Here is a 13,079-nt window from a genome sequence, read left to right on the forward strand (position 1 = left end):
TTTTGATTGGATTGGGACATAATGTTATACTCATGTATCCAGTCTGACAAATACAACAAATATTTATTGAGGGCCAACTATAATTTAACAGTGATTTTCCAGGAATTGTAAATACAATGGTGACTAACACAGACAAGGTCCAAATCATACCACTTACTTTCTAATGGCTGATATTTAAGACTTGGTCATGTCAAATAAAAACAGCTGTCACAGATACAGCAACATTCAGTTCTATTTCTCTGAGTCTGAAATTTTTCCATAATAAAAAGTCAAAGAAATAATCCTGGAAACTGCAGTGCTATTTATAGGCACTCCTGTTCTAATAACCAGAAAAGCAACAATAATAACTACGAACGTTAATCAAGTGATTATTATATGTGAGGCACCTTTCTACCCATTTTTCATGTTACTTAATCCTCATAACAACCATATAGAGCAGGTATTCTTGGTATTCTAATTGTACAGATGAGGAATCTAAAGTCTAAGTGCTTAAATAATTTGTCCCAGGAAGAGTCAGAGTTGGGATTTGAACCCAGTCTGGCCTGCATGCTTAATAACCATTATACTCCTAAAAATAAACATTGAAGGCCTTCTGAGAATACAATTCTTGGTGGTGATCTGGCTACAACTGAACATTTCTTAGAAAATACAGTATACTGAGTGTTTCAGAAAGTATATGTCAGCATATACAAAACAGCAAACAGCACCTAAGAAGTCAAAGAGTAACCCTGCAATACTGTTTCTCGTTCCCTTTCCCCACCAACGCCCCTTTCCTTACTTTTGCTAGATAAGGAAACTTAACAGAGACATTCTGGGGAAAGATAACACATATATCGAAGTCTGAAAATCCCACACAGTTCATTCAGCCCAGGCAACCAGTGGGCATCTTAATACCATGTGCTCATTTAAAACCATGAATTTTTCAACTGCTCATGAGATGTCACATAATCTTATCTTTCAACCAAAATGAGGGACATCCAATACTCTATGTCTCAGATAATCATAACAAGGTTTTGACCCCATTGTGCTTCATTAGTCAAAGAATATACCATTAGCTCCTGGAGATCCCCAGAACTTATCTCTAGCTTTCAAAGGATTAGAGACATAAATCTCTCATTTTTAAGGAAATGAGATCATCACTTTAGATGTTTACATGTTTTAATTTTACTTAATTATACAGCTTGATGAATTTTTACTAGAATAGATAAAAAGACTGCCTGAGATATATATTAAAATATCAAAATTTCTGTTACTGTAATTTGGCTGATTAAAAAATTGATTAGTAGTTGGGGCCGGCCCGGTGGCTCAGGCGGTTAGAGCTCCATGCTCCTAACTCCAAAGGCTGCTGGTTTGATTCCCACATGGGCCAGTGGGCTCTCAACCACAAGGTTGCCAGTTCAATTCCTCGAGTCCCGCAACTAAGATTGAACACGGCACCTTGAGCTGAGCTGCCGCTGAGCTCCCGGATGGCTCAGTTGGTTGGAGCACATCCTCTCAACCACAAGGTTGCTGGTTCGACTCCCGCAAGGGATGGTGGGCTGTGCCCCCTGCAACTAGAAAACGGCAACTGGACCTGGAGCTGAGCTGCGCCCTCCACAACTAAGACTGAAAGGACAACAACTTGAAGCTGAACAGCACCCTCCACAACTAAGATTGAAAGGACAACAACTTGACTTGGAAAAAAGGCCTGGAAGTACACACTGTTCCCCAATAAAGTCCTGTTCCCCTTCCCCAATAAAAATAAATACATACATAAATAAATAAAAGAGGAAAAGATCACGCATAAAAATCACTCTAAAAAAAGATAATTCATTGGGTAAAGAAAAATCTTTTTAAAAAATTGATTAGTAGTTCATAAATATACAATTTTAATTCTAATTCTCTATTACAATTAAAAGCTACAATGTTGATATTATAAAGGCATTAATGTGGGTGACTGTGATTCTATAAATGAGATTTAAGATGATTAGAGTTGAAAAAGAGATTGTCGCAAACACAATGTCTAGTTGTATAATAGAAAATACAGAAAGAAAACAGAATCATTTCAAGAGAAAGATATCAGAAGTCACTGATGGAAATCAGGTAAGACAGGAAGACCATGAGAAAAGAGATTCTCAAAGGATCTCTTCTTAGGGAATCCAGTAGAGTAAACAATCAACTCGGGAAAATATCTTTTCCACTCTGGCTGTTTGAAGAGCCTGGACCAAAAAGACTATTTTCCCCAGTAATTAAGGGGGCCAGAACTAGCTGAGCCTAGAGAGCCTGGGTATAGAATGAGCTGGTACCAAAAAGCCAAGATTATTCTATAAGAAACATGTCAGGTTAGGTCCTGGGAGTTACTCACCCATGTGTAATACCTGACACTTTCCCCCTAAGTGGTTGGCCAGGAGTGATCATCTGAGTTGTTCACGAAAAGGCAAGGAGTTTAGAAAGAAAGTGGGGCCAGGCTGGGATTACAGGGAGGCAGCCTGATGAGAAAACGCCCTCTCAGGTCCACAGGTGGGAGACAGAAGGAACCAGCTGTATTCATGAGAATAAGGTCCTGTCTGGGTTGCCTTCTTGCTTGTAGTCTTCCAACCCTATCTCTAAGCTGGTGATTCCCAAACCTACATTTACAATTCCCTCCTGATCACCAGACATATTTATTCAACTGCCTACTAGATGCCTCTAGTTAATGGTCCCACAAGTACTTCAAAATCCAACTAGTCTAAGAATGAACCTATGATCTTCCTCCTAAAATATCTTTTCTCCTTTAGCATTCCATGATCAGGGAAGGATACTGCCATCCACCCAGCTGCTTAAGCAGTTGCCACGGCATCATCTTCAAGTCCGTCCTCTCCATTACCCCCCACATACTGTCAAATATGTGGGGGATAATATGTCAAATATGTGGGGGATAACCTTCAAAATATTTCCCCAAACCACCCATGCCAATTGTTCAAAGCTCTCAGAGAGGAAAAAGTACTTCTCTTGTCTTGTTGCTTCCTGCCATGTAAAAGGGAATCCAAACGGACATTCTTGGCCTTTGGACACAATTGGACACTCCTGGAACTCTCTGCCCCCTTATTAACTCTCTCGGGGGGGAGTGAAATGACTTCTCTCATAGGTGAATTTATGAAAAATAAACTGGGTGAGCTCAGCTCAGCTCAGCTCTTCTCTTTTCTCCTCTTGGAAGTTGGCCTTCTCTGTTATTCCCCAAGGGGCAGGCCTTCTACCTCACATGGGTCTGCCCTACTCCAGTGTTGCTGAGATTGGGTGGGCAAATCTGTCTATTTCTAGAGATCAGCAGGCAGACCCACTTGGCTCTCACACTAACCTATATCCTCCCACTTTGCCTTCAGCAATTACATGACAATTACAATATAACACAGGTAGAGAAATACGCACACATCATAAGTGTACAGCTTGAGAAATTTTTGCAAAGTGAAATAAGACCTACATAAATAAATATACCACTTTCACGGATTGGAAAGGAGTCGAGTCTCCCCAAAAGTATCTACGAAAGCAACACAACCCCCCTTAAATCAAAATCCCAGGGTTGTTTTGGGAGGTGGGCTGACAAGCTGATTATAAAATTTATATGGAAATACAAGGGGCCAACAATAGTCAGGGAAATCTTGAAGAGGAACAACAGCTGAGGACTTACACTGTCAGATATCAAGGCTTACTATAAAGCTACAGTAATTAAGATAATACAGAATGGGTGCAAGGACAAATAGACCAACAGAACAGAAAATCCAGAAACAGACACACACTTAAATTATGACGAAGGGACACTACAGAAAGGATGATCTTTTTAAGAAACAGTGCTGAGTCAACTGGGTATCCATACTGAAAAAATGAGCACAAATAGTATTTTGATTCTCTATCCACTGACTCATTATATTCATTAACTGGTTTAGAACCTAAATTGAGGTGGGGGTGAGAGGCGTATCTGGAGAGCCACTGTAAGTTTCTGTTAATCTCTCTCCTGAATTTTAGCTACCACGACTTCTGTAATCCACTCCTCCCATTGTAACTTGGGATACTTTCTCTACACCACCAATCTGATCATGTCACTCTCATGCTGAAAATAGCTCCCCATTAATAGCTCCCTGTCGCCCTCAAGATCAAGACCAAACTCCTTCACAGGACTCACCAGGCCATTCCTGACCTGGGCCCTACTTCTTTCTCCATTCTCACCTTTACCCACTTCCTGTTAGAGCTTTAACACATGCTCTGTGTCATTTCTTTCTTTCTTTGAGGCATTCATACATGCTGCTCTTCCCACCTTGATAACTCTTAGAGAGGAAAAAGTACTTACTTTGCTTGTTGAATATCTACTGGACCCATGGTTCTCAATCTAAATGTCACTTCCTGTAGGCCTAAAAACATCACTTCCTATAACTCTAAATATCACTTCCTGTAGGAAGTGGGCACACATACATGAACACACACTCTCCATTCTCCCTAAATAGTCACCACTTCCTGCCGTGCCCCAGGGCTCCTACGGCACAGCACTGTGTTTTCACCCTGGTCACGGGATTCCCCACACTGTATTATTATTTCTTGTTTACTTTTCTGCTGCTCCCTGAGGGGTAGCAACAGTTTTGTTCACCACTGTATACCCAGTGCCAGACATATGAGTACTCAATAAATACTAGTTGAAATGAGTTACATTTATAATTTCAAAGTATTTTCAGCTATATAACTTCTTTTTTATGTCCTATGGGGTAGGATAAGTGTAAAGAGTATTCCCATTTTACAGATAACCCAGATGAGACCAAATGACTGTCAAGGTCAATCAGCTAGGAAAATGGTACCATGCCCTTCTAATTTTATGATATGTAACTCAGTTCATCTTTAGCCACACTGTATTTTCTTTCCATTATTTATTATATTTATCTCTGGGCTTAGTTTAAATGGTACATCGTTTCCAAGATTTTTTTCTTTTTCTTTAACCTTTTATGAAGCAAAATTTCCAACATATACAAAAATATAGTGTACTAAATCCCCATGTGTACCCTATCTACAGTTTCAACAATTATCAACTCATGACCAATCTTATTTACTCTGTGCCCCACCCACTCTTCCATCTTCCAAATTACTGAAAGCAAAATCCCAGACATTAAGTCATTTCGTGTGTAAATATTTCAGCTAAATGGTGCATTAAACAAATCACTCACATGTGTTATCCCATTGGTAGTATTAAAAAAGACTCATAAATGGGGTTCTTCCTTATAGCTCAATAAGCAAAGCAAGAATACTCATTTCCTTATTGCTGGGGTGAGGGTGTTATGCAGTATCTCTCCCCACGTGGAATCATCAGCATTCAACCACTATGGGTAGGGTGATGTGGATTAAAGCATAAGTGAAATAAGCACAAAACTAACTCAGAAAAGCGGGTCTCAAAACTTCACAAACTAGCATGGAAAGTATATGATGCTTGCAGCTGTAAGTAATTATCAGATTCCTTCTCTTCTTCATCCAAGTTATCAAACCAGCCATGTCAGAAGGCCAACTGCCCCAGCCTGAGTGGAAGACCTGCTTGGGCCTCAATGAACAAATGCACATGAGATCCAATTTGGGCCTCTAAAAATCAAAACAGCAAGCTCAATTCTCAAAGGCAACTTCCTTCCTAAAACAGAAATCTGGAACACAAATCTATCTCAAAAGTGATAAGAACCAGGTTGTGCACTAGTAAAACATGATCACACTCATTAACCCTCACGCCAGGTTGTGCAATAACATAATGGGTCCATAAATCTATGCAACTATCCATGGCGCCAACGATGGGGGAGTCAGGGGGACATAGTTCGCAATCCTCTTAGATGCTATAAGAATTGTCCACAGCCAGTAAAGCAAGCTGGCAAGTTTACGTTTTCCCCAGAGGCTTCACAATGAGAAGTGGGGTGAGGTTGCTGCCAGCACATGGTTTCATTCTGCAAACAAATCATGAATCAAGGTACACACACGTGCGCATGTACACACACACACACACACACTACTCTGATAAAGTTAACATTTCATGTCACCAAGAGCAAAGCAACACATCTCTGTTCCACAAAGATGCAGTGAATCATACAATCACTATATTTTCAACTATATAACTATTGTATTATCCCACCCAGTCCCCTCATTTTATAGATGTCTATAATCTCTAAAGTGTTATGTTAATACAGTTTTAATATTATTTATTCAATTAATACTTACTGAGCACCTACTATGTGCCACACATTGTTCTGAGCGCATAGCATACATCAGTGAACAAAACAAATAGTAAAAAAGAAATATTATGTTAGGAGGGAGTACATGCTATGGAAAACAAAAAAAATGCAGTGCAAGTAAGCAGGATGGGCCCAGGGGGCAGATTTCAGAATGAGTGGGCCAGGCCAGGCCTCATTGAAAAGGTGAGGCCTGAGCCAAGCCTGGAGAAAGGCAGGAAGCTGGGCAGGCAGGCAGAAGCAGAGTGTCCAGGGAGACCCTCTACGGCAAAGGTCCCCAAGTGGGAGTGGGAGTGGCATGTTTAAGGAAGAGCAACAGGACAGGGACGGACTAAGCAAGGAGAGAGCAGTGAGGGAGGAAGTTCGAGTGGTCGGTGGGATTCAGGGCACCTCAGCTCCTGGGCCCTGGGGACAACTTTCACATTGGTTCTCAGGTATGGCTTTGCAGGGGAGTGAGCAGAGACGTGGCATGATCTGACTTAGGGTTTCAAAGGCTCACCCTGGCTTCACTGTTGAGACTGGATTGTAGGAGGAAGGGGAGAAGCAGAAAGCCCTTCTATAAGGCCACAGCAGTGATGGCGAGAGAGCAGGGAGCAGCGGCGGTGACGAGCCGTGGTGGGTGCTACACCTACTTAGGAGGCAGAGCTGACGGGGTTTGCTGAGGGACTAGACACGCGATCTGAGGAAAAGGAGAAGTCAGGGACAACGCAGGGCTTTTCTCCTGAGCAATGGGAGGAGTGGCCCTGGCTTCAACTGAGATGGGGAAGGCTATGGCAGAGTGGTTTGAAGGGGATGATTACACGTTCCCCTTTGGACAATCCGATAAGAATTTAAGGTCTTCAAATGGAGATGTTCAAGGCGGCAGTTGGACATGTGACTCTGGGTTTCAGAGGAGAAATGTGCTCAGGTACAAACTTGGCACTATTATGTTTGAGGCTAATATTGCTCATATTAATAACTGCAATTTATTATTAGCAGTTAAAACAAATAATAATAGCAATAATAAAAGTCACATACACTATCCTTCTACACAGAGAAGAATAAGACCAAGAATCATAAAACGAACAAGAAAAATGAACTGTTTCCTGATTGAGTCAATGGTCATGTTCAATTCAACTACCAGAATAAAATGAAGAAAAACTACATACATCATTCCTTCCAAGATGGCGACTTGCTCTTTTGTAAATATTTACAGGAATCTGAAAGTGACCGTGTGAAACATCATATACTGATTATTGAAATAAACAATGCTGACTCAGAGAAGCTTCAGGAAACGAAGAGTTTAAATGAAACAGTCTTAATTTGTAAATATCTGCCCTTTTCACCTTCTCCGTCTCTAAGGGTATTAAGTGTTCAAAAGTTTCCTTTTCAGATTCTGTTTCTCAGGCATGATGACACTGGGCAAGGGTGCTGAGCCATAGTGGGGAGGGGGATCGATAGAAGTTCTACCGCTGCCGAAAATGATGCAACTTCTCAAAATTCATCTCACTGAAAATGAGAAACATTTACAAGCTGCCGATAAACCTGCATTAACGATCTTGCCAATGACCCATCCCCCAAGTCTGCTGGCACAAACGTCAAAGCAAAACTTTCAACACTAAAGGGAATTAACCAACATTCCCTAAGCACAGCACAAGTGTAGCTTATTACAATCTGGAAAATTCCATGGTGTTTATCAAATCCTAAGCAAGGCTATGATGCTTAGAAGTGTACCACAGCAGACGTCACTGACAGCCACAAGCATGATGGCTCTGTGTGTGTTGCTGTGGCAACCGTGTACTCAGCAGCAACATGCTGTCTGCTTCTCCCGCCAGCCCAGAACCAGAGGCAGAAAAAAACAGCCAGCTTCCTGATGGCAACAACCCAGGGAGTCACAGTGTGGGCCATGTCCATCACTCACACACACGGGAGACTTCCTTTCGGCAGTCGGAAATCATTCCCATCTAACTCCCAAAGAACAAAATGCACAACCCCTTTCCTCTAATGCAGAACTGGGCGATACACCTAAGCACAAAGCACCACAAAAGTGTACAAGGAGAGGAGCGAGATTGGGGGGTGCTTGGAAAGTGTCAATATCACGTGTTTAGCTGGATCCAGGCATGAGGGCATTTTCTGGGGAGGAAACGGAGAAGTGCTGGTGCAGTTAAAAAGTCATCCTGTGAAACATTCCTGAGAGAGAAGATCAGTAAGAAAAGCAGCAGCAAACTAGAGCATGAGCCTTTCGAGGAAAGTTATTCCCACACAGAAGGGCTGTGTGCAACGGGGAGCGGGCCAACAGCTAGCATGTGAGAACACCGAAATTCCAAAGGAAGCATAGGAAGTCTGAGAAGTCAAAACCTACAATGTAGTTTTGGATACTCTACGTTATGTTAAAATGAAAGAAACTGTTGAACATACCTTTTCCACCGGTAGAAAGTCATTTTCTACTTCAATCGACCTTGGTCTTAGTTTTATTGGCTTGTCTTTGAAAATATCTCCAAAGCCCACTCCCTTAACTTTCTTCGGCTGGATTGCTGCAGTTGCAACTGTCCCATTGGCACCTTCCGATTTGGTACTGCTCGAGTCACCCCCATCACTCTCAGAGCCCGTGGTTTCCCTTAAACCTGTGAAAAGGGGGTATGGGGAGAGAAAGAGCTCAGAAATCAGCCACAGCCATGAAGCACCTCACAGCCAACCAGGAACCACCTCTAAGAGTTTTACTGGAAACTAATATAAAATAATATTTAATGTCAACTGTAACTGAAAATAAAATAAATATATAATTTTTTAAAATAATTAAAATAAATGAATACATTTAGCTTTTTCCAAAAAAAAAAAATTTTAAAAATAAAAATGTTACTGGGTATTAGGATAACTTGCCCTGAGGCTTTTCAGGGCATAGTCAGTGTGTTGAATATGTCGTGTTTGGGTAGCTCTGAGTTTTGTTTGATCTCCCCACCCCCAGCCTTTAATTTTAAGAAGTAAATCAAAACTTTGCAGAAAATCTCACTTCAAAGCAGATCTCTTTGTAAATGTGACATTTCACCTCTCCTCCGCCAGAACCTGGTTCTGATTCAAATTTGTTTTGCCTCCGTCAGTGTGTGCAATAACAATCTCTCTCACCCCCTCCTCACCTCCCTGCCCAGTCACTACCACATACTGTACCGCCAATCTCTATGACTCATGTCAATTAGCAATTAGCAATGAAAGCAACATTTCCTAAAGGGAAACTGTAAAGCTAGAAGCCATTTAAACAAATTAGCAATTAAAGCAACCACACAAAATTGTGACTGCCAAAGAATTAAATCTCTTTGGATGGCTTCACAAGGAATAAATGAACACAGACATGTTTCTCTAGGAAAGCATTAAACCAGGCTTCACATTCAACCTGGCAAGATGATTGTGTTTGTTAAAGAGAGAACGGAAGCTGCCCTCCCAGAGGCCAGAATCTCCCAAGCTCTTCTTCTTTCCTTTAACACCATCATTTCCCCAAAGCTGAATTCCTTTCTAAAGAAGAACACTGGGGACATGACACCCTTCCTTTGACCTCTTGTGGCATGTGTTGGAAGTCACAAAATAGTTACCAGCAAGACAACATGGACACTTACCTCCCCAAATTCGTTTTTCCCCAGGCTCTGCCCACAATCATGTTCCTAAAAGGAAGAGCCTATTTGTTTCTAGTTAATTTCTGGGTGTACATGCTGACTTTGATGGTTAGTACATCAGTCATGCCATCAAAGGGCAGGATTCAAAGGATAGTTTATGGAATACTAAAATCTGCCATTAAACCTGTCTCTAAAATCCTCTAGATGCGAAGGGTAGCTCCTGAGCATTTACTATATATCTTCTGATGGCAACCATGCCCTTGGGGTGAAAGTACACCATCAAATTTTGTTCCCGATTAGCTAATCATGCCTTATGTTCCTACAGTTAAGGTGGCCTTCTAGTACATAAGAATGATACACCAAATAATTGCTCACATCAAATGTCGTAAAATGTTGAAGTCTTTTAAAGAAAGAAGTCTCAGTGCAGGAAGAAATTGCTAAGTAAAAACAGACAAAATATAGAAAGGTCATTATAAATTGCTAACAAGTTTCAAAATCAAATCCTTAAAACAATGGCTGTGCTTGTTGCTGCTGCTGTTTTCAATAAAATAGTATTTATAAGCCAAAAAAGAGGAGGGAAGAGGAAAATCCCTGGTGTACATTTTTATTAACTAAAGAACAGCATTTGTGAGCAAGAAGAGAGGGCAGAACAATGAGGAACAGCCCCCAACAAGGGGTCGGCTGAAATTTCCAGGGCTGGATTGGAGAGTGCAAACATGCACAACCCCTGGATTAGCTACCCATTTGTGTGTTCATTTGTTCATTGTTTCTAGAAATGTCCCTGTTGGATATATAATTTTTTAGTCTAAATATTATGTCATTTCCCCTGTAACATGTTCTCATTTTGCTGTATGGATTCTTTCTTTGTGATAAAGGGTTTGTACATTCTTTTCTGCTTTGGAAAGAACCACTTGGGATTAGAATAAAGAAATAGTTAGTGAAAAGAGACCATCAAAACCCCCGTCCCTACCACCACCACCACCATCACCAGGGAGCTGGGCAAATAGATTAGGGAATGACTGTTTTAGATCTCCAAAGAGAGGAATTTGAAGGATTCTTCTAGCATTCCTTGTTAGCTAGAACCATAATATTTTCAACCACTGCCATCGTGATTTCACTGAGCTTCGTCCGTCCGGGCTCATCTTAATAACTTTGTATTAATCACTGTGAGAAATACTCTTTACGTTACACAGGGAGAGGTTGCATAGTCATTCAACTACACAAGCATGAACTGGGAAGGAAACACACGGCAGATTTTTCTTCCAGAAATTCTGGCAGCCTGCTTCTATCACTTTTAAGTATATAAGTTAAATATCTGAATATCTGGGTTGGTGAAATAACTCAAAATCTAGTTCCTTCCCTTTGGAGGGAAAGAAAAGTGACTTTTCATTTTCATGTCTGTTTGGTGCAGCATCTTTTAGCTACTGGTGTCCATCACAAACACTATCCCGTTAAATGACCGTGTCACGCTCAAAACATCAGGTGACACTCTTGGGCAGTACAACCCATATGTCGTCTGCATATTGGGACCCGTTCATGAAGGGCTCATTACTGGTACACAGAGAGATAAGTGCAGAAATTGTGTGTGTTGGGAGACGCTTATAGCAGGGTGCACTGGTTCGACTTCCAGACATGTGGCCAGTGGACTTGTCTAGGTGAACAGGGCATAGATCCATCTCGGTCTATCAAATGCCCTCGCTGAGGCCCAGGTGGAACACTGCATGCATGCAAAGTCATGTACAGCAGGACCAGGTATCTGTCTACTGGAGAACAGAAATAAAAGTAAACTTCACCATAGACAGTTTGAGAAGCACAGTTCTGTTGTTCACATCTGAACCTTCTCTTTCATCACTTCTGTAGATGTATGTACGTATACGTTCGTATACATGCACACTAAAGTGGATGTTTTTCCTTCACGATGAAAAAGAACAAAGCCTCCTCAAATTTGCTTTGGCCAGTCATGTAATTGTCCACTTTTGTGTAATTTACCTTAATATTCCAGCACACATCAGAGCAGATCTGTGGACTATTTTTATTGATTTTTAATTCACATTCACATGTGCAGTGCTTACTCTATGTGGCAGGAATTGCTCTAAGGGTTTCATGAGAGTCATTCATTAATCACATTTATCTCCTTCTCTTCAACTTTTGGCAGCTTTACTTCACAACACAAAAGGCAGAACACACTGGTTCTGCCAAAAGAGGTCTGCCGTGTGGTGACTGGCTGAATGAGCAAAGCAAAACACCATTTCTGGCATGGACTTTCATGACAAATTTTATTTCTTTGAACCACACAATGAAGAAATGGTTTATTGGTTTCCAATGACCCACTCAGAAAAAGCAATAACCATAAGAGGCTGACATCTCCACGGGAAGCCATCTTACACCATCCAGAGGCCCAGAGATACTGGTACAAATACATATGCCATGACAAATGCTACTGATCCCTTCTCTGCACGCATGGTTCATGCACCCATGTCACACAAATGATAGAGGCACAAAGCAAACAAGAAAGCGCTAGGGGCTGGCAATGGGAATGTTCTTGGAGCACAAACCAAGGAGACGGCACTTATCTTAGGCAAATAAGTCCATGTCCTTGGATCAGAAATTCACAGACACTTGGCAGAAGCATGAGCAGCTCAGAAAAGTGCAGCTGCATCAAGAAACACAAGTACCCAGATCTTATCTTTATAATTGTCTCCTGCTGTTAAGGTCACTCACTGTAATAGCGTCTGTGGCCCTCCGTCTTTCCAGGTGCAGCTCGGTACAGAATTGTCCCTTCAAAGGTAGTCTTTCCTGACAGTGAATGAGAGAAGAGAAGGGGAGAGAAAAACAAGAGAAGGGGGGGAAGGGGGAGCAAATGATGGCAAAAGAAGGAAGAGGAAGAGTCTTTAACTGAACTTGCCTTCAATGAATCCACTGCAAGAACTTCATCCACAAAATTAATTAGAGACCATTAGGCAGGATTTCAGCAATGCTACAGAATGAGTCCAAAGTCCCCATGCAACCATGATACACAATTATGAGCACCCAGAACTGGGGCTTGCCTCTGCACTGGCATGTAGATTATGCTCAATTTAAACTTGGAAGCCATTTCGACATTATAACTCAAGAATAGGAAAATCTAAATTAACCAGAAGGAATGCAATTAGTTGGATTCCTTAATTAACTCAATTGTACAGCACAGTCTTCTCTTTGGAGAATATGACCCGAGCGTAATATAGATTCAGGCCCATCATCCTTTATCTTCTACCCCTAGAGCCTTGTATGATACAAACTTATATTCATGACT

At 41.3% G+C, this 13,079-nt stretch overlaps 1 protein-coding gene across 9 annotated transcripts in view; it reads right to left on the reverse strand.

Moving 5' to 3' along the window:
• SH3KBP1 (SH3 domain containing kinase binding protein 1) overlaps window positions 1-13,079 on the reverse strand; it is a 321,598-nt gene that overhangs the window by 134,308 nt on the left and 174,211 nt on the right. For 6 of the 9 annotated variants that reach the window (XM_074323349.1, XM_019755427.2, XM_074323350.1 and 3 more), the window contains 2 exons: window positions 12,509-12,583; window positions 8,601-8,806 (listed from right to left, as the gene is read on the reverse strand). In XM_074323349.1, coding sequence (XP_074179450.1) covers window positions 8,601-8,806; window positions 12,509-12,583 — 281 coding nt within the window. The remainder of the gene's footprint in view (window positions 1-8,600; window positions 8,807-12,508; window positions 12,584-13,079) is intronic. The other 3 variants (XM_019755429.2, XM_019755430.2, XM_019755431.2) reach the window with 2 other exon arrangements.

This window comes from Rhinolophus sinicus, chromosome X (genome assembly GCF_036562045.2).
Source record: "Rhinolophus sinicus isolate RSC01 chromosome X, ASM3656204v1, whole genome shotgun sequence".
NCBI classification, from domain to species: domain Eukaryota; kingdom Metazoa; phylum Chordata; class Mammalia; order Chiroptera; family Rhinolophidae; genus Rhinolophus; species Rhinolophus sinicus.